This window comes from Stegostoma tigrinum, chromosome 23 (assembly GCF_030684315.1).
Source record: "Stegostoma tigrinum isolate sSteTig4 chromosome 23, sSteTig4.hap1, whole genome shotgun sequence".
In the NCBI taxonomy this organism is placed as follows: domain Eukaryota; kingdom Metazoa; phylum Chordata; class Chondrichthyes; order Orectolobiformes; family Stegostomatidae; genus Stegostoma; species Stegostoma tigrinum.
In genome coordinates, this window is record NC_081376.1 from 31,881,666 (window position 1) to 31,909,588 (window position 27,923).

At 41.7% G+C, this 27,923-nt stretch overlaps 2 protein-coding genes across 5 annotated transcripts in view; one reads left to right on the plus strand and one right to left on the minus strand.

The window, feature by feature from the left end:
* ift140 (intraflagellar transport 140 homolog (Chlamydomonas)) overlaps positions 1–27,923 on the plus strand; it is a 136,434-nt gene that overhangs the window by 104,385 nt on the left and 4,126 nt on the right. The window contains exons 21-30 of one of the 2 annotated variants that reach the window (XM_048551790.2): positions 4,316–4,411; positions 8,186–8,318; positions 9,769–9,912; positions 11,952–12,080; positions 13,483–13,665; positions 19,774–19,980; positions 22,060–22,272; positions 22,864–23,030; positions 23,527–23,668; positions 24,242–25,359. In XM_048551790.2, the coding sequence (XP_048407747.2) occupies positions 4,316–4,411; positions 8,186–8,318; positions 9,769–9,912; positions 11,952–12,080; positions 13,483–13,665; positions 19,774–19,980; positions 22,060–22,272; positions 22,864–23,030; positions 23,527–23,668; positions 24,242–24,457 (1,630 nt within the window). In that variant the 3' untranslated portion in view covers positions 24,458–25,359. Of the gene's footprint in view, positions 1–4,315; positions 4,412–8,185; positions 8,319–9,768; positions 9,913–11,951; positions 12,081–13,482; positions 13,666–19,773; positions 19,981–22,059; positions 22,273–22,863; positions 23,031–23,526; positions 23,669–24,241; positions 25,360–27,923 lie in introns of those variants that run through there. The other variant, XM_048551792.2, reaches the window with a different exon arrangement.
* LOC125462164 (glucagon-like peptide 1 receptor) overlaps positions 25,252–27,923 on the minus strand; it is a 29,623-nt gene continuing 26,951 nt past the window's right edge. For all 3 annotated transcript variants that reach the window (XM_048551795.2, XM_048551793.2, XM_048551796.2), the window contains one exon: positions 25,252–27,122. In XM_048551795.2, coding sequence (XP_048407752.1) covers positions 26,856–27,122 — 267 coding nt within the window. In that variant the 3' untranslated portion in view covers positions 25,252–26,855. The remainder of the gene's footprint in view (positions 27,123–27,923) is intronic.

Consider the following 27,923-nt stretch of genomic DNA (forward strand, 5'->3'; position numbering starts at 1 on the left):
CTACAGTGCGAGTTCACGCAAGAATGCAACTATTGCATAATAGGAGAAATACCTGTAAGCCCTCAGACCTTGATGGCTTGCATCCGAGGATCCTATAAGATTATCATTTTGCTGATTATTGAAAGATTACTGATTATCACGTACCATACTCCCTCAGCTGATGAAGTAGTATTCCTGCATGTTGAACAACACTTGAAGGTAGCATTGAGGGTGGCAAAGGTGCAAAATGCACTGTGATGGTGGACATTGAAATTCCTTGCTCTAGAGTGGCTCGGCAGCAACACTACTGGTGATCAAGCTGACTAGGTTCTAAAGGACATAGTTGCTAAACAGGGTCTGCAGCAGGTGGTGGGAAAAACATATTTGACATCATGCTCACCAATCTGCCGGATGCAGATACATCTGTCTATTACAGTATCAGTAAGAGTGATAACTCCACAGTCCTTGTGGATACTAAGCTCTGCCTTCACATTGACAATACCTCCCTATAATGTTGTGTGGCTGTATCACCATGCCGAATGGCACAGACATAAAACAGATCTAGCAACTCAAGACTGGGCATCCAGGAGATCAAATGGACCATCAACAGAAGCAGAATTGTACTCCAGCACCATCTGTAATCTCATGGCCTGGCATATCCCCCACTCAGCCATTACCACCAAGCCAGGAAATCCACCCTGGTTCGATTGAAAGCCCAAGGAACAGCAGCACCAGGCATACCTAAAAATGAGGTGTCAAGTTGGTGAAGCTAGAAAACAGGACTACCTCCATACTAAACAACATAAGCAGCAGATGATAGACAGAACTAAGCAATTCCATAACCAATGAATCACATTTAATTTCTGCAGTTCTACCACATCCAGTAATGAATGGTGGTGGACAATTAACTCCTTGGAGGAGGAAACTCCACAAATATCCTCATTCTCAATGATGTAAGAGCTCAACACATCGGTGCAAGAGATAAGGTTGAAGCATTTGCAGGAATCTTCAGCCAGAAATGTAGAATGGTTGATCCATCTCAGCCTCCTCCAGTGGTCCATAGCATCACAGATACCAGTCTGCAACTAATTCGATTCACTGTGTGTGATATTAAGAAACAGTTGGAGGCACTTTATATTGCACAGGCTACAGACCCTGACAACATTCCGACATTAGACTGAAGACTTGTGCTCCAGAACTTGCCACTACCTTAGCCAAGCAGCTCCACTACAGGTACAACACCGACATTTACCTGACAATTGAAAGTCACCCAGGTGCGCAAAAAGCAGGACAAATTCAACCAAGTCTACTCTCAATCAACAGTAAAGTGATGGAAGATATCATCAAAAGTGCTATCCAGCAGCTCAGTGACAACCAGTCTGGGCACTACCTGGGCTACTTGGTTCAAATATTGACAAAAGAGCTGAATTCCAGAGGTAAGGTGAAGGTGACAGCCTCAACGTTTCAGCCTGCATTTGATCGAATGTGGCATCAAGGAACTCTAGCAAAACTGGAATCAATGGCTATCGGGGCAAACCTCGACTGGTTCGAATCATGCCTTGTACATAGGAAGTTGGGTGTGGTTGCTGGAGGTCAGGCATCTTAACTCCAGGACATCTCTGCAGAAGTTTCTCAGAGTTATGTCCTAGCCCAACCAGCTTCATCAATGACCTTCTGTCTATCATAAGATCAGAATGGAGATACCTGCCGGTGATCACGCAATGTTCAGCACCATTCACGTTTCCTCAGATACTGAAGCAGTCCATGTTCAATGCAACAAGATCTGGACAAAATTCAGGCTTGGGATGACAAGTGCCAAGTTACATTCTTATCACATAAATGTCAGGCAATAGCTGTCTCCAGTAAGACATTATTGAACTACCTCCTCTTGACATTCAGTGGTGTTATCATCACTGAGTTCCTCCACTATCAACATCTGGGGGTTACCATTGACCAGAAATTCAAATGAACTTTCCACATAAACAGAAGTGGCAACAAGAGCAGGTCAGATGCTATGAATACTATGTAAGTAACTCACCTCCTGATTCCCTAGAGCCAGTTCACCATCGACAACAGACGAGCCACGAGTGTGATGGAATACCCCCCATTTGCCTAGATGGGTGCAGTTTCATCAATACTCAAAAAGCTTGACACCATCTGGGATGAAGCAGCCTGCTTGATTGGAATCACATCCACAAGTATGTACTCGCTCCAGCACCAAAGCTCAGTAGCAACAGTCTGTATTATCTAAGATGCACTGCATAAATTCACCACAGTTCCTTAGGCAGTACTTTTTAAACTCATGACTGCTTCCATCTAAAAAGACGAGAGAATCATGGGAACAGTACCACCTGCAAGTTCCCTTCCATGTCACTCACGAATCTGACTTGGAAATATATCACCATTCCTTCATTGTTGCTAGGTCAAAGCCTTGGAGTTCCCTCCTTATGGACGTAGGGTAGCCAACAGCGCATGGACTGCAGCAGTTCAAAAAGGCAGCTCACCATCTCTTTCTTAAGAGCAACTATGGATGGGCAATAGATGCTGGCCAACCAGCATACAGAACAAATAATTTTTTTAAAAAGTCGCTGGAGAGATAGTGGATGCATTGATTGTAATTTTTCAAAACCTTAGATTCTAGAAAAATATTGGTGAAATGTCAATGTGATGCCCTTATTGAAAAAGGAAGGGAGGCAAAAATTGAGCCCATTAGCCTAACTTCTATTGTTGAAAACTGTTGGAATTAATTATTAAGGAAATAATGGTGACACATTTAGAAAATTGTAAACTAATCACGGAGAGTTAACATGGCTTCATGAAAGAGAAATAGTGTTTGACTAATTTATTAGAGTTTTTCATGGAAGTATTAACCAGAATGGGTAGAGGAAACCAGTAGATATAATGTACTTGGACTTCCAGAAGGCATTCAACAAGGTACTTTATGAAAGATTAAACCGTAAGACAAGAGCCCATGTTATTGCAGGTGGTGTATTGGCGTGGATAGAGAATTGGCAAATGGACTGGAAACAGTGAGTAGGGATAAGGGTTCTTTTACAAGCTGGCAATCTGTAACCAGTGGCATTCCACAGGGATTAGTTCTAGGACTGCAACTATTTTCAATATATGTTAATAATTTGGAAGACGGACGTGAATGCACTGCAGCCAGATTTGCAGATGACACAAAAATAGGTCGAAAGGCAAGTTGTGAACGGAATACAAACCGTCTACAGAGAGATAGGAAAAGGTGAAGTAAGAGGGCAAAAAGAATGCAAATGAATTCTAATGTGAGAAAATGTTGATCATTTTGGGAGGGAGAACAAAAGTTTTATTTAAAAGGAGAAAAGCTCTAAAGGTTGCAACACAGAGGGTCATGGAGGATCTAGATAGCACACAGGTGCAGCTTGTAATTGGGAAAGCTAACAGAATGTTGACCCTTATTTCAAGGGGGTTGGAGTGTAAGTGTAAGTAAGTCATACTGCAACTGTACAAGGTGCTGATATATTGTGAGCAGTTTTGGTCCCCTTTCTTAAGAAAGGACATAGTTTCATTGGAAGCTGTTCAGAGAAGTTTCACAGATGACCCCTGGTATGGAGGTATTTTCTTATGAGCAAAGGCTTAAATGGGTTATGACTCAATTCCCTGGAGTTTATAAGAATGAGAGGTGATCTCATTGAGACATATAGGATTCTTAAGGGGATTGACAGGATAAATGCTGGAAGGATCTTTCCCCTCATGGGAGAGTCTAGATGAGAGAGCGTTAGTCTCAGATTAATGGGGCACCAATTTAAGACTGAATGAGGAGGAGTTTCTTCTCTTGGAATGTTGTGAGTCTTAGGATCTCCTTGCCAGAGGAGGACAGAGTCCTTGTGTAAATTTAAGGCTGCGATAGAAAGATTCTTGATCAGTCGGGGAACCAAGGGTTACAGGGAAAGGGCAGAAAAGTGGACATGAGGAATATTGGACCAGCCATGATTATCTTGAATGATAGAAGATGCCTGAGGTGCCGAACAGCCTATTCTTCTTTCTGTTCCTTACCACAGAGCCGTTTATGAATGAACAATGTGTCTTGATCTGAATGGGTGGTGTATCGTAATCTAAGCACATCATTGTTTCGTTTCTCAAAAAAATTAATGAAATTACAGCTTGTGCTACCTTATATTAGATTTTGTTTAGACAGAAACTCAACATCCAGATTGAGAAATATGGAATTATTGTAGCTGCAAAAACAGCCTTTAATTTGGATTGGTTCAACATACATGTGAAATGCTTTAAAAGCCTTTTTGTAGGATTGTGAGGTCCATGTTCCATAATGTATTTAATTTTTATTTTCCAACAGCTACGAAAAATCAGATACTCACCGATTTGAGGTACCACGGATGCTGCTGGAAGATCTCCAAGCACTTGAAATATATGTCAACAAAACAAAGGACAAGTGAGTGCCAGATGGTGCAAGGTTTCTCAGTAGGTGCTGTGACTGAAGTGATTTTAGGTGGCATTTTTTTACAGTTTCAGTCAGTTTTATAAATAAGGGATTAGAGTAGGAAGGTAAAGAAGTGACAGTAAGATTGTATAAGTCAGTGGTTAGGTTGCAAAGTACTTTTTGAGTTTGGGCCAGCCCCTTGAGAAATGGGCTGTAGAGACCATAAAGTTTATTTCACCAGGCTGATACTAGCAATAAGAAACATTGAACCCAAAGCAAATTGATTAGATTTAATCAGGTATGTTTATGGAAAATAAAAATTAAATGGAGTTAAGTACATTGAAATATACTATTTCTTGTAACGTATGAATAGGAGTAGATGCCATTCAACATTTTAAACCATTTCATTAAATTGTGGCTGGTCGATACCTCATCTCAATTTGTACATTTGTGTTCTCTACCTCCTGATTACAAGACCCTACGAGATCTATCAATCCCAGTCTTGAACATTTCAATTGACCCCCCCACCAGACTCTTGGGAAAGAGTTACAGATTTTGGGACAAACAGATTCAGTGCCTCTTGAATAACTGAAAGCTAATTTTAAGATGTGCTGTATTATCAAATTCCCTCATCACAGAGTATAGTGTCTTTTCTATCCTGTTAAATCACATTATCATGTAAACCACTGGGAGAAGTACAGTGCTTAGATTACTGGTCAAGTGATCTAAAGGTCTTGGCTAATAATCCAGAACAAATACATGATGGAAGAGTTGAGATTTTAAATATCTGGAAATAATATATTTCCTTGTAAGCTACAAGCCACTGTGACTAGAAGCGGACAATAAATGCTGACTCTTCTAGCAATGCCTATTACTAAAAACAAATTTAGAGGAAACACTCTTTTTCCCTTCTCAAATAATAGAGTTGCAACTTGCATTTTTTCCAGACTCATGACACATGAATCTAGAATGTTTTGAAAATAATCTAATCAACACATTACGTTTTCCTGAATTAGTTCTTTGAGATACCATGAGTTAGAGACTATCAGGCCTTTCTTAATACTCATTAGTCTCTCCGTTTTGTTACATAAATCCGCTATGTTATAGAATCATACAACACAGAAACAGGCCCTTCAACCCGATTTGTCTATTGCAACCAAGTTTCCGAAACCGTACTAGTCCTATTTGCCTGCGTATGGTTCATATCCATCTAATCCTCTCCTATCCATATATCTGTCCAAATGTCTTCTAAGTATTGTAATAGTACCTACCAATAGCAGTTCTATATATGCATCCCCCTCTGTGTGGAAAATTTGCCCCATGTGTCCCTTCTAAATCTCCTCTCACCTTAAACCAAAGCCCTCCAGTTTTGGACTCCCCTACTCTGGGTAGAAGACCATCACTATTTGCCTCATCTGTGCGCCTAATGATTTTATAAACCTCTATAAGGTCACCCCTCAATCTTCTGCACTCCAGGGAAAAAAACAGCCTAATGAGCCTGTCCTTATAACTCAAACCTTCCAATCTTGATAACATGCTTGTAAATCTTTTCTGCACCCTTTCCAGTCTAATAACATCCTTTCTATACCAGGATGACCAGAATTGTGTGCAGTACTCCAAATCTGACCTTGCTAATGTCTTGCTCAGCCGTAACATGACATCCCAACTCCTCTATTCAGTGCTCTGACTGATGAAGTCAAGCCTGACAAATGCCATTTTCACCCCCAGACTACCTGTGACGTCACTTTCAAGGAACAAAGTCCCTGAATCCCTATGTCTCTCTGTTTAATAACACTGTCCTTACCATTTAGAAATAAAACCAGTCTGACTCCAAATCAAAACACAAACAGATTCTAAACAAGGCCCCATACCTAACATGCATTGTCTGACCTAAAATGTCACCTCTTCTTTACACTGATAAAACCTTTAGTTCTCTCAGGATGGTGACTTCAAAGGAATTCGGAGATTTACATATACATAGCCATCAATGAAACCTTCCAACTGATTAAAGATTTACCAGCATCTGAGGTTTGTTTAGTACATCCTCATCAGTGGTGTAACCCTTTGGTCTTTTGCTTATAAATTCTGTGTCTGATACTACCTCTTTCACTAACATTAAAGAAGGAGTAAGAGTTCGAAAGCTTGTGTTTTCAAAGAAACCTGTTGGACTATAACCTGGTGTAATGTGATTTCTGACCTTGTCCACCCCAGTCCAACACCAGCATATCCACATAATGGCTACCATTAACTGTTCTGCCCTGTAAGTTCTGCCCTGATTTGTCTTACCAAAATGCAACACTTTGTATTTATCTGAATTAAACTCCATCTGCCATTCATTAGCCCAGTGATCCAGTTGATCAAGATCCTGTTGTACTCTTAGATAACTTCCTTCACTGTCCACTATACCATCAATTTTGGTGTCATCTGCAAACTTGCTAACAATGCCTCCAATATTATCAACAAATCATTTATGTAAATAATGAAGAACATGGACCCAGCACAAATCCCTGCAGCACATGTCAGATCACCGGCCTCCAATCTGAACAACAACCCTCTGCTACCACCCTCTGTCTCCTACTGTCAAGCCAATTTTGTACCCAATTGACTGGCTTTCCCTGTGATCGAATCTTACTAACGAGTCTAATATTTGGAACCTTGTCAAAAGCCTTGCCAAAGCAGTCAACGTCTGTCGTTCTGCCTTCATCTGTCTTCTTGGTCACCTATTGAAAAAAGTCAAGCAAATTTTTGAGATAATAATTCCACCTCTACGACTGGTATTTTCTCCACATTTCCCATTGTGAAAACAGAGACTCAGGACTCAGTTAACAAATCTGATATTTGCATATTGTTCATTCCTTCGCATGATTTCTAAAAATACCAAGTTATTAGCCCGGTATGTCGTCTTACTGGGCGCTGCATTGTAAATGTGAGGGTTTGCACTTTGGAAAAATGAATACAGGCATGGACTGTTTTCTAGATGATGAGAAAATTCGTAAAGCAGAAGTACAAAGGGAGCTGGGAGTGTTGGTCCAGGATTCTCTAAAGGTTAACTTGCAGGTAGAATCCGTGATTAAGAAAGCGAATGTAATGTTGTCGTTTATCTCGAGGGTTGGAATATAAAAGCAGCAATGTGCTTCTGAGGCTTTATAAAGCTCTAGTTAGGCCCCATTTAGAATACTGTGTCCAATTTTGGGCCCCACGCCTCAGGAAGGACATAATGGCCCTGGAGCATGTCCAGCAGAGATTCACACGGATGATCCCTGGAATGGTAGGTTTAACGTACTATGAACGGCTAAGGATCCTGAGATTGTACTCATTAGAGTTTAGAATTTTGAGGGGAGATCTAATAGAAACTTACAAGATAATGTATGGTTTAGAAGGGGTGTACGCTGGGAAATTGTTTCTGTTAGGCAGGGAGACTAGGACCCGTGGGCACAGCCTTAAAATTAGAGGAGGTAAATTTAAAACTGAAATGAGACAACATTTCTTCAGCCAGAGAGTGGTGGGCTTGTGGAATTCATTGCCATGGAGTGCAGTGGAGGCCGGGACGTTGGATGCCTTCAAGGCAGAGATCGACAAATTCTTGATCTCAGAAGGAACCAAGGGCTACGGGGAGAGTGCAGGGAAGTGGAGTTGAAATGCCCATCAGCCATGATTTAAATGGCAGCGTGGATTTGATGGGCTGAATGGCCTTACTTCCACTCCTATGTCTTATGGTCTTATGCTCACTGCTGGTATTGGCAGAGCCACTATGCTGAGTAATATCTTTATCCTTGTTGTTCACAGAAGCCTGTGGAAATGGTGGGCCCAGTATTTGGAAAGTCAGGCAGACATGGACGCTGCTTTGAAATATTACGAGAAGGCGCAAGACTATCTCTCACTTGTCCGTGTTCATTGTTATCTTGGCAATATACAGAAGGTGAGAAAGGAAAAAACTTTGTCACTGAGGGAGGGAAAGCATGTTCATATGGTATCAGAGTGTTTTGTTATCTGTTTGTGTCAACTATGCCTATTTGTTCATTCTCCTAATTGTAGTATATCTCCAAGCATAAATTTTGTTCTGACCTCCAGTTGTAGTCAGACTAATGTTAGAGTCTGCGATATTCAACCCTGACCAGCCATATTCCATGGCTGGCATTTCAATGACCTCTGAAGCTTCAACTTGTACTCTGTAGAGTAAAGCATTGGCTGAACCAGATAACAGTTTATTTTAGTTATTTATTCTGTAGCCTAACATTTCATTCTTCTGAGCTTTCTACATGAAGTGTAGCATCAAGGATCTTTAACAAAGCTAGAGGGGGAAAACTCTCCATTGTCTAGAGACATACCTAGCACAAAGGAAGATGGTTGTCATTGTTGGAGGTTAGTCATCTCAGCACCAAGGCATTTCTGCAGGGGTTCTTCAGGATAGTGTCCTTGGCCCAACCATCTTCAGCTGCTTCATGCATGACCTTCCCTCCATCATAAGGTTAAAAGTTGGGATGTTTGCTGATGATTAGTAGGATGTTCAGTACCATCCAAAATTTCTCAGATACTGTAAAAGCCCATGTCCAAGTGCAAGTTTAGGCTGACAAGTGGCAAGTAACATTTGTGCCACACAAATGCAAGGCAATGACTATCTCCAACAAGAGAGAATCTAACCATTGGTCCTTTACATTCAATGGTATTACCATCGCTGAATGCTCCACTATCAACACCCTTGGAGATTACCCTTAACCAGAAACCAAACTGGACTAGCCATAAAAATGCTGTGGCTACAAGAACAGAATTTGAAATGTTAGCTAGTTCTCTCTCCATGAGCCACCTCCAAGTCAAGCACCGCCTCGATATTAAAGTGGTCATTATTTTCAAATCTGTCCATGACATCATCCCACCCTTTAGCATAACTTCTTCCAGCCCTTTGTGGTCTCAGTATTCAACCAATTCTAGTCTCTTGTCAACTCCTGATTTTACTTTCCCTGCTGTTGGTGGTTGTGCCTTCAGCTGCTGGGTCATTAAGCTCTGTCTTTCCCTTGCTAAACCTTTCTATCACTCTGTTCTCCTCTACAGTGGTCCTTAATATTTATCTCTTTGATCAGCTGTCACCTGTCTTAATATTTCCTTATGTAGCCCTGTGTCAAATGTTGCCTCTAATACAACTCTAAAGTACTTTGGGACGTTTTACAACTTTAAAGATGCTGGGACTGTACAAATGCAAGTTGCTGCCATTGATTTTTATACATTAAGCCAAGAGGAAGTTTCAAACCTTTTGCATGTTCAAGTATGAAAGTAAACATTTAGCAATCTATGATATGCTTTTGTATATTGTTAATATGATGACATTGATGAAATCACATAGTTGATGATGGTTTGCAAATGTTTTTTTAAAGGCCTCTGAAATTGCTAATGAAACAGGAAATCATGCAGCCTCTTACCACCTGGCTCGTCAGTATGAGGCTCGGGACAACGTTAAACAGGCCATCCACTTCTACACGCGCGCTCAGGCCTACAACAATGCAATCCGCCTCTGTAAAGTAAGCACAGCTACTGATCATTTAACTGTATTTTTTAGTTTTAGTCCTGAATTCTGCGTTTTAAGACTACTTATGCTTCTTGTCATCTTCTGTGTTAAAGGGAAGTTAAACCCTGTGAGTCCTACAATTTTGTTTTAGATTCCTAAATTCAGCATCAATTTCAAGCCCTCATCAACAAGACAACATAAGAAATATGAGCTGAAGTCAACCTTTAGCATGTCACAGAAGGGTGTCAAACTTTGAGCATGTTCACCATTCAATTGCATGATCTTCTAGCTCAATTCCATTTACCTGCCACTTTGCCAAAAACCCTTTGTTCTACTGGTACTCAAAAATGTATTGACCATTGTCTTGAACCTTGCCTTGACCATCCACAGTTCCCTAGGGTACAGCATTCCAAGGATTCACATCCCTTTGAAGAAATTTTCCCACAGCTTGGTCCTAAATGGCCAGCCTCAGTTTCTGAGACACTGTGTTCCAAATGGTCAAGAAGGATTTTCTCAGCATCTACCTTGTAAGAATTTTATAAGCTTCAACAAGCTCACCTGTTGTTTTTGTAAATTTCAGGGAATAAAGGTCTGATCTGCCCAGTGTGTTCCCATAGGACTATTCCTTTCATAACCAGAACCTGTCTAATGAACCTTGGTTACATCCCTCTGTGACATGTATATCCTAGCTTGGGTAAGAAGACTGAAACTGCGCACACTATTCTAGATATGGTTTCATCAGTGTAATTGTAATAAGACTTCTTTACAATTATGCTGCAATCCATTTTTGTTTGGTTTAAAAGAAATTAATGTACCATTCTTCCTCCTAATTGATTGCTGTAGCTACATATCATCAGTGTTGTGTGTATTACTTTACAGGAGTGAGTTTAAAGTTTATCAATGTTATTACTGATTTATAACTGATTTCTCAATTCTTTGTCATGACCCCCACCAACGACATGTCCATCCTGGGCCTCTTGCATTGCCACTATGATGCCACCCGACAGATGTGGGAACAGCATCTTGTATTTCACTTGGGAACCCTGCAGCCCAAGATTATCAATGTGGACTTCACATGTTTCAAAATCTTCCCTCCCCTCACCACATCCCAAAACCAGCCCAGCTAGTCCCTGCCTCCCTAACCATTCTTCCCACCTCAAGCCCCACCCCTATCTCCTACCCACTAGCCTCATCCCACCTCCTTGACCTGTCCATCCTCCCTGGACCGACTATCCCCTCCCTAACTCCCCACCTACATTCATCTTCACTGGCTCTAGCCCTGCCTCTTTGACCTGTCTGCCTCCTCTCACCCTATCTTCTCCTTTATCCATCTTCTATCCACCTCCCCTGTCTCCCTATTTATTTCAGAATCCCCTTCCCCTCCCCCATTTCTGAAGAAGGGTCTCGACCCGAAACATCAAGCTTTCCTGCTCCTCTGATGCCACTTGGCCTGCTGTGTTTATCTAGCTTCACACCATGGTATAACAAATCCAATTATCTGAGTTCCAAGTTTTCAAGATTGTTAAATGGCTACCGGCTGTGGATTTTAATGGGATTGTGCAGTGCAGTTGATATTGCTGAATTCTGTCAGCTGTAGTATTTCAGTTTGAATCTAGGACAGTTCATTGAATGAAAGTCTCCTCAGTTGACCCCAATTCATGTTATAAAAGAAGGAATCAAGCCAACATAGATTTTGGTGATTCTCAGTTTGCCTGAATCCACAGCCTACGCTGGCCATAATTAATTACAAATATGTAGACACATTGGGAGGACAGTTATTAGAAAGGAACTGCTTCTGAGCTTGAGGGCAAAGCGTGAAATTTGACATCATGTTGGACATAAGCCATTCTCTGTTGTCCTGATACACTTGACGTTGACACTTGAAGTCAGTTGTGGAAAAACATTTGTTTCAAGGTCTTAGAATACTAAACGTAAAACTCACTAAAATTGGGCACACAGATCAATTTGTTCAAGCTAGATTTATTGTTGTGCTAAATTAGTGAGATGTAGAGAATATTAATGGTTGGTCTCTCTGAACTCATTGTTATTCAGGATAGTGGTCTTGATGATCATCTGATGAACTTGTCTCTCCTGAGCTCCCCAGAGGATATGATGGAGGCTGCACGTTACTATGAGGAGAAGGGGCTCCAAATGGATCGTGCTGTGATGCTGTACCATAAGGTATGGTATCACCTTACACACTCGATTGATTTCAGTACCGTATGTATCTGATATAAAGTCTCATATTTGAATTATTTTTAATTTCATCCCTGAAGTGGAAAGGCTTTACTGGCCTAACATTTCTGGCCCCTGTGAAAAAACATTGTAGTCAGTACTTTTCTCCTTTCATAGAGAAGAAGTGGTTTCATTTCAGAAGAAGTGGTTTCATTTCTAGTTCTCTTGCAGCTAAGTAATGGAGAGGTAGAATCATAGTAACAAGAACTGCATGACTTTTGTGGGTTTCACTGGCAATTATAGATGTTTCTGGGCACTGTCCTGTTCTAATAAAAGCCTGACAATCTCTCCAAGGTGTGAAAGTTACCTCTTGGAAAGAAACTTGCATAAATGTAATCCATGGGACAACCTGTCACAACCAGTGCCGTACTTTTGAATTGTAATCACTGTTATAATTTAAACAGACACCTGTTATAGGACATTGACAGGATGCAGAGCTGGGTAACAAAGTGGCAGATGGAGTTCAACCCAGAAAAGTGTGAAATGATTCATTTTGGAAGGTCAAATTTGAATGCAGAATACAGTGTTAATGGCTGGATTCTTGGCAGAGTGGAGGAACACAGGATCTTGAGTCTCCTTGCTACCCAAGTTGATAGGGTTGTAAAGAAGGCATATGATGTGTTGGTTTTCATTGGCAGAGGAATTGATTTTAAGAGCTGTGAGGTTATGCTTCCGCTCTACAAAACCCTGGTTAGACCACACTTGGAATATTGTGTTCATTTTGGTCATCTCATTATAGGAAGGATATGGAAGCTTTAGAGAGGGTGCAGAGGAGATTTATTAGGATGCTGCCTGGACTGGAGGCCAGGTCTTATGAGGAAAGGTTGAGGGAGCTAGGGCTTTTCTCATTGGAGCGATGAAGGATAAGAGGTGACTTGATATAGGTGTACGAGATGATGAGAGGCATAGATTGAGTGGATAGCCAGAATCTATTTCCCAGGGAGGAAATAACTATTACAAGCTGGCATAATTTTAAGGTGATTGAAGGAAGATATAGGGGTGATATCCGAGGAAAATTCTTTACACAGAGAGTAGTGGGTGTGTGAAATGCATTGCCGGTGGTGATAGTGGAGTCAGATGCATTAGGAACATTTAAGCGACTCTTGGATAAGCATGTGGATGATAGTAAAATGTAAGGGTATGCAGGGTAGCTTGATCTTAGAGTAGGATAGTAGGTCAGCCCAACATCATGGGCCAAAGGGCCTGTACCGTGCTATAATGTTCTGTGCTCTATGTTGTAACACTCAAGTGTTTGCAGATTATGGCTGATTTCAGTGTCTTGTCACAGTATTTCTGTTTCCTCACTGACTATTGGACTACCTATTAATGGTTAGGTGTTTAATTTTAGGCTGGCCACTTTTCCAAAGCTATTGAATTGGCCTTTGCTACCCAGCAGTTTAACGCTTTACAACACATTGCTGAGGAGCTGGATGAGAATTCAGACCCTGCCCTGCTGTCTCGCTGTTCTGATTTCTTCATTGAGCATAAGCGGTTTGAAAAAGCAGTGGAACTGCTTGTTACTGCAAAGAAGGTAAGGACATATTTGCTTTAGTAAAGTACCAGAGAGCCACCTGCTGAGGGCCAATCTGCTTAGCAGGGCTTCAGTTCAAGACTGCTCAATGAGTCATTTTCCAAGGTTTCAACCTGATTGAGAGCTTGGCAATTGATTCATAATATTGGATATCTCTAGCTATACAGTTAAACTGAGGTCTGTACAGCAACTGGGCGTTGATTCTCAGGATTGATCTATTTCATGACTAGAAAATATCCCTGCACTTTCTCAAAGCTCTTATTGAAAAGCTGCTTTATTCATTCATGCCTACAAATTTGTCAGTTCCTTTATTTGTGAGGAAATAAATTCACAGTGAGCTGAATCATTCACCTAACTTTATCATCCCACTAATTCTCACTACAGAATGCAACATAGCTATCTTATGTGTGAAAATCTTGAATGATGGTTCCCTAAATATTTATTGATCATTTCAAAATATCATTTTTGATGGTAGGAACTAGTGGAATATTGGATGATAAAGTTGAGTAAATATTGTTGTTCGAAGGGATCATTAGGTATGCTCCATATTCAGCCTCATAAAGAATAGTTTATAAGAAACTCATAGCTCCTAGAAATAACAGCCATATATTGCTAAATTGGTAGCCGCATGCTAGAATGAAAGCAAGATATTGCACATGTTGGAGATCTGAAGTAAAAATGAAGTGCTGGAGAAACTCAGCAGGTTTGACGACACTTGTGAAAAAAGAGATAAAAAGTTGAATGTTACTTTGGCTGAGTCCTAGATACATCACAATTTTTGAGGATTTTTTATATCAGTACTGTAAGTGATTGGAACTATGGCCAGATTCTCAATTGGGATTGTTAACCTGGGCCAATCAGGGAGGCCTTGCTGACAGATATAATCAAGGGATTCAGAAAGTCTCCTCGGTCTAGGGCCTGGCTTCGAGCTGGCTGGTTACAGCCCATGTTAAGTGCACATGAAAATCAAGGGTGACTTGGTAATGGGATACTGGCCTCTGTGCAGTTGTTTCAAATACCTATTGAAGTTTCTTGGTATATTGTTCCTGAAAATGAAGCCTGCTTTACCTGGAGTCATCGAAAAAATTAAAGATTTCTAAAAGTACACAGACTTCTCAATTTACCTAAAACACAAAGCACCCAAAAGCACTGAAGATGCTCTAAATCAGAAAGAAAAACAGAAATTGCTGGAAAAGTTCAGCAGATCTGGCAGCATCTGTGGAGAGAAATCAGAGTTAATGTTTCAGGCAGCGTGACCCTTCCTCAGAATGCTGATAAACCAAACTCTGAGTTCTGAGGAAGGATGACTTGACCTGAAATATTTACTTTGATTTCTCTCCACAGATGCTTCCAGACCTGCTGAGTTTTTTCAACAAATTTTTCTATTTGTTCCCAATGTATTTGTCTTTTAAACAAGGTTTTGGTACTTGACAAGAATGTCTACTTATTACAAATAAATAGGCTCTAGCTACAGATAAACTATTATGAACCATCAATATATAACTCTCATAGTTAAAATCATAACCCCCTTATAAACATGCCCTCTACACTCACATACAGACTGACACAGGAAAAAAACATGGGTGTTGTGGATGGGAAAGGCAGTAAAGGAAGTTTGCTGGTCCCATGGTTCAATTATATGATTCTTGTGCCAGTCAAAACGTTGCTTCCCAATCTCCCTTCTCTAGATGCTTTCATTTGTTTGGAGGAGGCATAGGATGACCGGTTCCCACATATAAAGGTCTTTGACTTAGCAATTAAAAGCAACAGTCTACAGCAACTGGAAAAAGGAAATAAACTGATTATGTTTAGCCTTAACATGCTTTTCACACTTTGTTGAATAACCCCTTCTCCTAAGAGGTCCAATGGTTCCTGTCAAAACGTTCACACCCTCAAGCTGTTCAACTATCTGGGAGCCAATCATATAGTTGTTCTCAGGCAGAAGGTCTTTATCATTAATAACCAGTCATTAGGCCATAGACTAATCAACTACATATTGCCAGCCGGAGCTCCATTCGTGCATACACCTTGGCTCCGGATCATCTGCAAACTAGACTTCCACTAATGGCCTCCTCCAGTGTCACAATGACCACCACCCACAAACTGGAGAAGCAACACCTCCTGGTCTGCCTCGGGAGCCTATAGCCCGATGGTCTAAACGTGGAATTCACCACTTTTAAAATCTCCCCACCCCTGGCCTCAACCCATGTCCAGGCCTCCCTATCATTCATGCCTCCTTGACCTGACACAAGCTGTCCATCTTCTCTCCCACCTATCAGCCCTATTCATTCCACTCACTAATCCCCATCACTCCCTACGTGCAGTCACCTATTACCACCCCACCTACCTTCATCAACCCCACCCCTCTCTATTTATTTCCCAATTCCGGCCCACTCCCCATTTTTGAAGAAGGGTCCCAACCCGAAATGTCAACTTTCCTGCCCATCTGATGCTAACTGGTATGCTGCGTTCCTCCAGCTCCACACTGTATTGTCACTTCCACTATTGCTAGATGTGTAAACACATACAAAAAGTACCAGATTGCTTACTTTTAACAATTGCAACAACCATGAACAATCCTTGTTTTTTAAAACAGTTCTTTCCCCATTTCAGTTCATAAATCAGAAATAGAAAAAAATAAAAAGGTACAGTTTTTACAGTATCTTAACAAACTTGCTTTGTTTACTGTCTGTTCCACCCCGATGGCAGCCCTCATACTCAATTCCAGTCCCATGTTAACCATGTGCCATTCCCAGATCAACTTGCAATGGAATCCTTTCAGCCTTTGAAAGTGTGTGATATACCCAGAGAAGCATTGTCAGAACTGAGCTGCTCTGCTCAGTTCCTGACATTTGTCCCAGACATGGCAGACAGGGGGAAATCTGCGCCCATTTTCTGAGCAGGGACCTGGGAATCCTGCTGGATGGGATGGTGCAGAGGCAGGACTTTCTCTTCCCCCAGCACCAGTAGTGGAGGCTACAGTACCAAACCATGCCACTGTAGTCCAAGGTTACAACTGGGTTAAAGCAGACTCAACCGTCTGGATGAATGCTCAGCAATATAGGAAAAAAGTCAGTGATTTTCTTCACTTTGCCAGAGTAAGTGTCATCACTGTCTCTCTGGCTCATTCTCACTCCATCTTTGTGACTGTATCTGCCTCATACCACAGATCATGCTCTACTATTCACGCTATTGCATGCAACATCTTTCCGCAATCACTTGGGGCACTACCCCACCTGCACGAAAAGTAACAATTGCATCACCCACTTCATCTTGCATGATAAATGGCCGTCTCATTTCAGGAGGAAACAGCCTACAAAAGGGCGGAAAGAGATGGGCTGCGCAACATTTGCCCCTTCACCCCCTAATGCGGCAAGCGTCCTGATTTTGACTTCCCCAAGTGCTGTCTGACCTTGTCCAAGACCCTGGACTAGTGTTGGAGGTTGCTGTTGACTTAATTTTCTGGTAAACATGATAAATTTCCTCCCTTTGTGTTTGACCTCAATGCCAAGCCAAACAGAAGTAATCTGCCCCTGGTATCCCTGGCTGATGGGGCAAAGTGCAAAAAGGCAATGCGAGTGAATGAGTGCAGTGACGCACAATGAGGCCAGAGACGTAGCCTGGCCCAGTCCACGAGCTAGGTGACCCCGCTGAGCATACAGTGTCCTTCTGCAGCATCTTGTAAGTGGATTGGAGATGTGCCGTGTGGTTTCTAAGAAGCTGACACATATTAGGTACCAACTTCCATGGAAGTGGGGGCTGTGTGGCTACTGGCCATGGACCATGCCCTGAGATGTTGGTGTCCAGTGTACAATATGGAGTTCATTCAGAGTAAATAGCAAGCTGAATCCGCTGGGTACTCTGGGTTCCATTTTGAGTCTTCTCAATGTCTAGCTTGTTTAGTGAGTTGGACAAGATGGAAAGCTGAATATTAATGAGTCAAGTAGTCCATCATCAAGACATTTATCAAATAATAAATCCACCTTAACTGGCAACTTGCTGCTGTGTACCAAGAAACTCACCACACCACTTGTGTAAAGAATAAAAGATAGAGCAAGATGCTCCCACGGTTCTGATTAGCCTTACTGTACTTCTCGATTCTGCGCCAAATCCTGCTATAGTCCATGTCACTCAGATCCCTATCAGATTCCACTTGATGTTTTAGCCTGATTTGCGAAGGTGCAGGGATTCAAGGGTAGACATAACACTTACCTTCCATCCAACCACTTATAACTGTGGGGAGGGTTGCAGACGCCCTCACCGCGTCTCCCGCATTTCCCGCAACACATCCCTCACACCTTGCCCCCGCCACAACCGCCCAAAGAGGATCCCCCTCGTTCTCACACACCACCCTACAAACCTCCGGATACAACGCATCATCCTCCGACACTTCCGCCATCTACAATCCGACCCCACCACCCAAGATATTTTTCCATCCCCACCCTTGTCTGCTTTCCAGAGAGACCACTCTCTCCGTGACTCCCTTGTTCGCTCCACACTGCCCTCCAACCCCACCACACCCGGCACCTTCCCCTGCAACCACAGGAAATGCTACACTTGCCCCCACACCTCCTCCCTCACCCCCATCCCAGGCCCCAAGATGATTTTCCATATTAAGCAGACGTTCACCTGCACATCTGCCAATGTGGTATACTGCATCCATTGTACCCGGTGTGGCTTTCTCTACATTGGGGAAACCAAGCGGAGGCTTGGGGACCACTTTGCAGAACACCTCCACTCGGTTCGCAATAAACAACTGCACCTCCCAGTCGCGAACCATTTCCACTCCCCCTCCCATTCTTTAGATGACATGTCCATCATGGGCCTCCTGCAGTGCCACAATGATGCCACCTGAGGGTTGCAGGAACAGCAACTCATATTCCGCTTGGGAACCCTGCAGCTCAATGGTATCAATGTGGACTTCACCAGCTTCAAAACCTCCCCTTCCCCCACCGCATCCCAAAACCAGCCCAGTTCGTCCCCTCCCCCCACTGCACCACACAACCAGCCCAGCTCTTCCCCTCCCCCCACTGCATCCCAAAACCAGCCCAGCGTGTCTCTGCCTCCATAACCTGTTCTTCCTCTCACCCATCCCTTCCTCCCACCCCAAGCCGCACCTCCATTTCCTACCTACTAACCTCATCCCACCTCCTTGACCTGTCCATCTTCCCTGGACTGACCTATCCCCTCCCTACCTCCCCACCTATACTCTCCTCTCCACCTATCTTCTTTTCTCTCCATCTTCGGTCCGCCTCTCCCTCTCTCCCTATTTATTGCAGAACCCTCACCCCATCCCCCTCTCTGATGAAGGGTCTAGGCCCGAAACGTCAGCTTTTGTGCTCCTGAGATGCAGCTTGGCCTGCTGTGTTCATCCAGCTTCACACTTTATTATCTATAAATGTGGGGAGGTCTATTGTAATGTGCATTTTTCCCATTTTCCACTGTAGCTAGATACTCTGACCCCCTGTAACTCTCCCTCATTTCCTCCCCTACCCAAGGGAATTATTTCACCATTGCTTGAGTTATTTCAGATAATCTAATTAGTCAGGATTCATGGAATCATTCAGCCAGTATATCTGTGCTTCCTCTAACTGTGTAAGGGAGCTTTATTCCATAATTAAAATGCATGCTGCACCTGCCCTGGAAATGTTAGATGGGACAGTGTAAAGGGAGCTTTCCTTTTATCTGATCTTGGTTTACGTTCCCTGGAAGTCTTTGTTGTTGACTGTCATTGCTTGGAAAGAAACATATTTCTTTTCCCCCCACTAATATCCCTCACCCTAATGAACAGAAGTTGATGAAAACTAAGTAATATAAAATTGATTTTGTTAGTGAAATGCTGTATTTTAATGTTTTCAGGACTGCTGTAATAAGCATATCAAACATCAGTTGTAGGATCTAGTTTAGACCCAAGCCATTAATTATTAAACAGCAGCTTATCCTGACTCTCTTTTTATTCATTACTGCTCAAGCACTGGAAGTATCTGGAGAGGAGAATGGAGATTATTCTTAGTAAGTGAACTGCTTGACCCATCCTCAAATGGTGAGGGTGATGTTGTAGGGTTTGACCATGAGTCTCTGTCACTTTTCTTGTGTCTTCTGTTCCAGTACTATGAGGCCCTCCACCTGTGCCTGGAGCAGAACCTGACAATTACTGAGGATATGGCGGAGAAAATGACCGTGTCTAAGGGTTCGAAGGAACTCTCCGAGGATTTCCGCCGAGACCTGCTCGAACGTATCGCTGACTGCTGCATGCGGCAGGGAAACTACCACCTCGCGACCAAAAAATACACACAGGCTGGCAACAAGACCAAGGTGAAGGAAGCTTACTGTGCCATTAATCAACTGGGCTCATTTCTAACGTTGTGTGCTTCATCAGTTATCTGTGAATTATTTTATTGCATAATCGTATTGGACTTCAAGTGCGGCAGTACTTATGCTGTCAGCGCCAATTCAGGAACAGGTTTGTTTGAGGTTCATTTAGATTATGAGCACCTCGTTTGTCTACTCGGTCACAGATACAATATTAGAAATGTTTTGTGTTGAAAGGAGAATTAAAAGCTTTTCTTGTAATTGCCACAAGATTCTTAATATCTTGGAAAAGAAGGCTCTAATTTACCTTCTTATTCAACACACCTCCAACAGTAAAGTGGTCCCTCAAACATACACTGAGGTTTCAGCCCTAACAACCTGATCAAATCCTGAAAGGCAACCTGAATCCATGCTGGAATGTGACTTAAATTCATGATCTTGTGACTCAGGTGAGAGTGATACTGACTGGGCCAGGGTAAACTCAGCACAGCAGTGTAGCACAACACAATCACATTTATTTTTCCAGGAGTTGGAAACCTGGGCATGGAAAATTAATCTGCCAGTTAATTTACCCAGAGGCGCAAACACTACGTGAGCTGTTATTGTACATTTGGACCCATTGTTTCAACATTTCCTATTATAGTTTCAATATGTCTGTTTGCACTTTGTTTTTCTCTGTGGCAAAAAAAATGGAGAAAGACTTCATAAAAGGGTTGTACAAGAATAGATTTAATGTTTTGGACAGGTAAGTTGGGGATGAGAACATTTTTATGGAGCAAAGGCTAATGAACTGCAATAACAACCGAAAGAACTGCAGATGCTGTAAATCAGGAACAAAAACAAAATTGCTGGAGAGGCTCAGCAGGTCTGGCAGCATCTGTGAAGGAAAAAACACAGTAAACGTTTCGACCTGAAGCGTTAACACTGTTTTTTCCTTTACAGATGCTGCCAGACCTACTGAGCCTCTGCAGCAATTTTGTGTTCTTAAGGACCTGGAACGTGTGTCTATGACAGTAATGGAAGTGGAGATGGTCAGTGATTTCGAAGGAATTGGATGGGTACTTAATGGGTACTTACTCCTTAGGGACCCAAAGGATGAATTGCCTTCTTCTGTACCAGAATAACTCGCTGAATCTATGTTTCAAATGATATTTGTGTCCTTATTTTTCTCCATCACCACCTCATTAATGGTCTCATTTAACTATTTCCAAACCATTGAACTGTATGACTTCCTTCCAGTGATGAATGTGACTGTTAAATCTCTTTCATTTGTCCCTTTGGTCTCGGTTATTCTAACATTGCTAAAATGCTAGCTTTTTAAAATTTTTTCAGAGAATGTGGGTATTACAGGATATGTCAGTATCAATTGCCCATCCCCAGTTGCCCCGGGGAATATGGTAGCGAGCTGTCTTTTTGAACTGCTGACTGAGTCATACAAATGCAAAAACTTGAAGTGGCTGTGAGGAGAGGGGGTGGGAAATTAGTGAATGAGAGAAAATTCCAGGAAAGTGTGGTGCAGAACTACCTCTGCTGAAATGATACATTCTATTCTCAGAATGTTTCAGCCACTATGCCAAATAGGACAGACTTCGAACGGATGTAGCAAACAGGGCATCCATGAGGCATTGTGCGCCATCACAGCCATTAGCCTATGCATTTTGTTTGGTATGATCTGCTTGTACTGCACGCAAAAGAAAAATTTTCATTGTACATAGGTACATGTGACAATAATAAATCAAATTACATCAAATTAAATCAAATCAACAGCAGCAGAATTGTTTTTCAGCCATTATCTAAGTTCATGGCTTGGCATTGACTCCATTCTATTCATCACCATCAGGCCAGGCAATCAACCAAGGTTCAATGAAGAGTGCAGGAAGACATGCAGCACCAGGTCTGCCTAAAATATAGTCGCCATCTTGATAAAACTACATGATGCTGGGCGGTTAAACAATAAACATGTGGTGGGGCCTTCATAAATTTTTCTATCCGCAATGAGGGGAAGCACATCAGTGCAAAAGACAAGACTGAATATTTACATTCATCTTCAACATAGTGAAATGTTATCTGTTGTTTTTTCAGGCAATGAGAGCACTTCTGAAATCAGGAGACACGGAAAAGATCATTTTCTTCACAGGAGTTTCTCGACAAAAGGAGATTTACATCATGGCAGCAAACTACCTTCAGTCTTTGGACTGGCGAAAAGATCCAGAAATTATGAAAAATATCATCAGCTTCTACACTAAGGGACGAGCACTGGATTTGCTTGCTGGCTTTTATGATGCCTGTGCACAGGTCTGTGTTTTGGTTGGTATCAGAGGCAACTTATCAATAGCTTGAACATCAGCCAAGCTGGCATCAAAGTTCAGTTCCAGCAAAATCTGTTCCCTGCCCCACTGCAACCCCTAACATCAATATATTTTTGTTTTTGAAATGATTACACTGAGGATTCTGTACTCAGCACAAAGTTTCGAAAGTAATCCATTATCCAGGATTGGTGTGCTTTTTAAAATGACTATTATTTGCTACTCCTGAAGGAGAGAGAGATGTTGCTGTAAATGGATGGTCTCTTGGCACTTTGGAGTCAGTACTGCAATGAATTGCTAGGACTGGCACAATTCCTGCTGTTCAGACTGTACAAACATGAGAGCCATGAACTGACCTCCTGCATTAATGTGCTTCTAGTGCACAGAATAGGCATCTGGTACAGTTCATTAAAACTGAACTACAGCAACTGGGCTGGGCTTTGATGGACAATTTGTGTACCTGAGGGTCAGGATTAATCAGACCAAATAAAACAATTTAAATGGATAAAAACCAAAGTTGTGATTCTTTACTCATGCCAGCTATCTCCTATATATATGCTTGTTTCTGTTTGTGTATCAGGTTGAGATTGATGAATACCAGAACTATGAGAAAGCATTGGGAGCTCTGACTGAGGCATATAAATGTTTGTCCAAAGCCAAGATGAGGAGTCAAGGTGAATTGGAGGAACGGCTGGGACAGCTGCAGAACAAGCTGACAATGGTGAAGAAATTTGTGCAGATCCGAAGGTAAGGGCACATGTGTCATCTCCTTTCATTGCAATTTTGTCATTGTAAATCTTCCACTATCTCTTTCCTAACAGTACTACAGTTGTTGCTACATCCCAAGAAGTGCAATAATGTAAGACATTTTAGCACTACTTTCTCGAGGGCAATTAGGGATGGGTAATAAATGCTAGATCTAGCCAGTGAAGCCTACATTTTCATAAACAAATAAAACAAAAAGGTAGATTAAACTGACTTAACAAAAGTCAGATTAATGAAATGACACCTGATAACAAAGGTGCATACGATTAAAAGTTGTTCTGATAGTCCTAGAGTATTATTCTCGTAAATCAAATATTCTATTAATGGCACAGGTACGAACAGTGCAAAAGGGTTCTTTATTAAAGGTTCGCCTCATGATCAATGGTCCATCCAGAGTGAAGAGCAAGTTGAAAGCTGAAAGCTTTCCCCCAAGGTTGCACATAAGTTAAATTACCACCTGTGCCTGTGACTCCTTTAGGCTGTATGAAGAGGATCCAAAGGAGGCTTTAAAACAGTGTGAGAATCTGCTGGGTGAGCCTGAATTGGACCAGACTGTTCGAACTGGCGATGTCTATGCACTCCTGGTGGAACATCATGCACAACAGGGGAGCTTTGAGGTGGTGAGTACTCTCATAAGTTTTGACGCGGAAATACAGAAATCTTGCAACAAATGGAGTAAATAGAGCTCCTTAAAGACAGCAAAATATTTTATGAACTTGAAAGGGTTTGCTGTGAAAAAAGGTCAAGAATATGCTGAGGCAGCTGAGTAGCTCTACTGATGTGAATTTAGTTATATATGTCCCTACATTTATTTAATAATGCTCAGATTCTAGAAGTAAAATCTGAATAGTTCTTCATAGGCAACAGTCAGAGAAAGTAGGTTTGGATAAAGGAAGTGGGAAAATCTCTAGTCCTGAGCGAGAATTCACAAACTGTGGTGCAGTCTGAAAAACTGCCTCTGTGAGGATTATGCTTGCTGTTAATAGAATGTTTTAGTACTGTTAATATACCTTTTTAATCACAGAGGGCTGCTGTGGCACGGTGATAAGGTTTGTACTTCTGAACCATGAAGCTAAGGTTCAAGTCTACACTCTACCTGCTCCATACATATGTAATAACACCTCTGAACAGGTTGATTGGACAATATCTACCTTTAATCACTGCACTAATGCTAGCTTGTAATAATGTTGCAGGCCTACAAGTACATGGAAGAGATGACTAAGAAATTGCCTTCTGTCAATGTGAGCTACTACATCAACCAGCAAATTGCTGATGCCATTTACAAGGCAGTGGGTGTTCCAATAAATGCCAACATGGTAGTGGAGAGTGTTCGTCACAACAGTGCAGAGGATGGAGAGGAAGTGGAAGAAGATGTAGCTGAGGAGTCTTACAATGGCCCTGAGGACTGACCTTACAACTCTACAAATGAACCTCAAAAACTTTGAAATCCATTTTCACACTAATATTTTGCCAAGGGACAATTCATTCTGGCAGCCTAGGACTCCTAATTTTGCCTCAGGAAGCACTTCCAGTTCATATTTACATGAAGCCCAAAGACTAGACTGAGTCACTGCAAACTGACAGACAACTACACTTCCACTAAATCTTATCACTATACCCCAATGAACATATGTCTCTCATACTCTTCCTTCCTTTCTGGCTGGTAGTCCCTGACAACTTGAGAGACACCAAGAACGTGTTGCTGAAAACTAAGTCATTGCAAAACTAAGTCACTTAGTCATTGCAACATCAAAAATAGAGTCTAATTAGCTTGTTGTCCGCAAAGCCACTGTCAGATACAGAAAGAGTTTTAAGTGCCACTTGGCATAGGGAAGTCTGAAGGCAGCAACACTTACTGCTCTGTACCATAATAGCCTTGCTGCTGCTGTTCCTGAGTTGCTTTTGAGCATGGGAACAATCAAGAAAAGTAATTGACAGTGTTCTATTTGACAGATAATCCCCAGGGCTGTCTTTAATAAGACTACAATCTACAAGTCATGTATAGACTACAGAGGAACTCACTGGGGATTTCTTGGATTTTTGTCAGCTTGTGTACAGAATGTTTGCAGCTGACTCAAATGAATCAAATAGACCAGAAATTTATAGTTTCAACTGGTCTTCAACTTTTTAACAGTCAGGTTTATTATCCCTAATGTACAATTTGTGCTAAAAAAATTTCAAGCAGATCATTTATTGACACTTTTATATATATTTTTACTAGTATTTATTCAATTACACTTAATATTTGTAATTCAGTTTTTATCACATCTTGCACTTAAAAACAATAAAATCTTGCCATTTGTTGTGATTTTTTAACCTTTCATTTTTAAAGTTAAATAATTCTATTAAGAAGAATCACATGTTTAACATCTACAGTTGGATGTTCATGGTATTTAACTAAATAGTGGCTTTGATATGTGCAAGAATGAAACAAAGACCCCGAATGCTCTAAGAAAACCTTATCATTTCTAACAAATATCAGTTTATCATATTGTGTGACTTGCACCTCTCCAGTCATTACTCATTAGTAATCTAGATTCAATAGCATCAGGTACATGTAATGCTGGACAATTTCTGCGTATCTCCAAGAGTCCTTCTACAGACATTTTCTTCTATAAAATTATAAGTCTATCTGTTAACCCATAGCTTGGAATACCCTCTGACGTAGTTTTTAAGTCACTGGTCCGTTCATAGCTCTGAGACTCCTCCCAGTTCCCAAAGCTCCACCTCCAAGTAGAGGGAACCAAATCTGAGATGTTTGGCTAGAGAAGTGTTATGCATTGTCAATAGCCTCTATCTTCTGACCTTGACCATCATAAACACTGAGTGCATTAAACTCTCATCGAGAAACTGAAATGTGACAAACATGAAAATGTGGCTGGAATTTTTTTTTTAAATTTACTCATGGGATGTGGGCATCACTGGCTAACCAGCATTTATTGCCCATTACTAGTTGTGCTTGAGAGGGTGGCTTTGAGTTGCCGCCTTGAACTGCTGAAGTCCATGTAGGGAGAGAATGCTGTTAGAGAGGAAATTCCAGGATTTTGGCCCAGTGACAGTGAAGGAATGGTGATATTTTTCCAAGATAGGATGACAAGTGGCTTGGAAGGGATCTTCCACGTGGTAGTGTTTCCATAAATCTTCTGTCCCTGTTCTTCTAGACAGAACAGGTTTGGAAATTATAATCTACTGAGCTTTGGCAAATTTCTACAGTGCAATTTGTAGGTAGTAAACCCCTTGCATAGCTGGTGAAGTGAACGCTTATAGATGTAATGCCGATCATACAGGCTGCTTTACGCTGGATGGTGTCAAGCTTCTTGAGTGCTTTTGGAGCTGCGCACATCCAGGCAAGTGGACAGTATTCGAACATACCCTGGTCTTGTTCCTTGTAATTCTCCACCATCTACATGCTGCAGTATTCCTAGCCTCTCACCTACTGTTATAGTCACTGTATTTATAGGGCAAGTCCAGTTGAGATCCTGGTCAATGGTAATCTCAAGATGTTGAAGTGGGGGATTCAGCGATGGTACTGCCATTAAATGTCAAGGGGAGGTGGTTAGATTGTCTCTTATGGTAGATGGTCATTGCTTGGTATTTGAGTGGTACAAATGTTATTTTGGAACAAACAAAGTCTGAGTTTTCTCTTTTTGCCATTTCTGAGCTGACAGTTTCCTTTCTTTCACCAACTAATTCTTTCAATCTCATTGAAATATGTTTGGTTCAATGCTAGCTGCTTATCTTTAAGCTTGTGTTACCTAGGTAGTGTGTGATCCTTGTGCTCCATCACTATTATATTGCCATTCCATTCTAAACAGCTGTCACATTGAGCAGGATTTCAGAGGCCTGTCTTGGGAGCTCAGTGATCTCTGAATTTAGACCCTGATTGGAGCTGAGTGTGTTGAGAAGAGCTTCATCTGTATTGGGCGACTCCAGGTCATCTCTTGTTCCCATCTCAATGTACTGACCAGTGCTATCAAAATTCTCCCTCTGATCACTGCAGTGTCGATGATGAGACTTTCTGAGATTCCTTTTCATCTTCCACAACTGCAGTTTCTTCTTCAGTTCATTCTGGACCTGTGTGTGAACAAAATATCAGAACTTTGAAACACAAAATGACCATGAGAACAATGGTAGCATTACATTGGTCAGTACATATCACAGAGAAACTCCAGACAGAACAATACAAATCTGGACATACTTACACACAGTTGTCTTTGTTCTGTCTGTATGGGGCTATGTACATATCTGTCCATATTTAGTAAGCCCCTATCTGTCTTCATATTGGTTTCTGCCCCATTTTCCAGTTGTCTGCATCTCAGCATTAGTCAATCTGTACCTGTGTGATTTTACTGATTATTGTGTTGGGTGTGGTTTTAGCTCAGCTGGTTGGACAGTTGCTTTGTGAAGTACTGAATCGCTAACACCATGGGTTCAATTCCCACACCTGCTGAGGTTATTATGATGGATTCTCCTTCTCAACGCCTCCCCTTGCCAGGGTTGTGGTGGCCCTCAGGTTAAATCACCACCCGTCATTTCTTTCTTATGAGAGAACAGCCCTATGGCCTGGTAAGACTATGGCAACTTGTCCAGATTTGGTTCCTCTGTTAGTCTGACATTTTCTGTTATGGCTGTGTTATTCTATTTGCCTTGCTTAAACATCCCCTTGATTAACAAGTATGTCAGGAATCTACGTTCTTAAATCTGCCATTTGGAGATGCATGTGAGCACAGGGGAACAGACCATAAGACCATGAAATATAGGAATAAAATTAGGCCATCTGCTCCATCATTCATAGAGTCATAGTGTAATACAGCATGGAAACAGGTCATTTCGCCCATTTTGTCCCTACTCGATACATTCCAATTCTCTGCATTT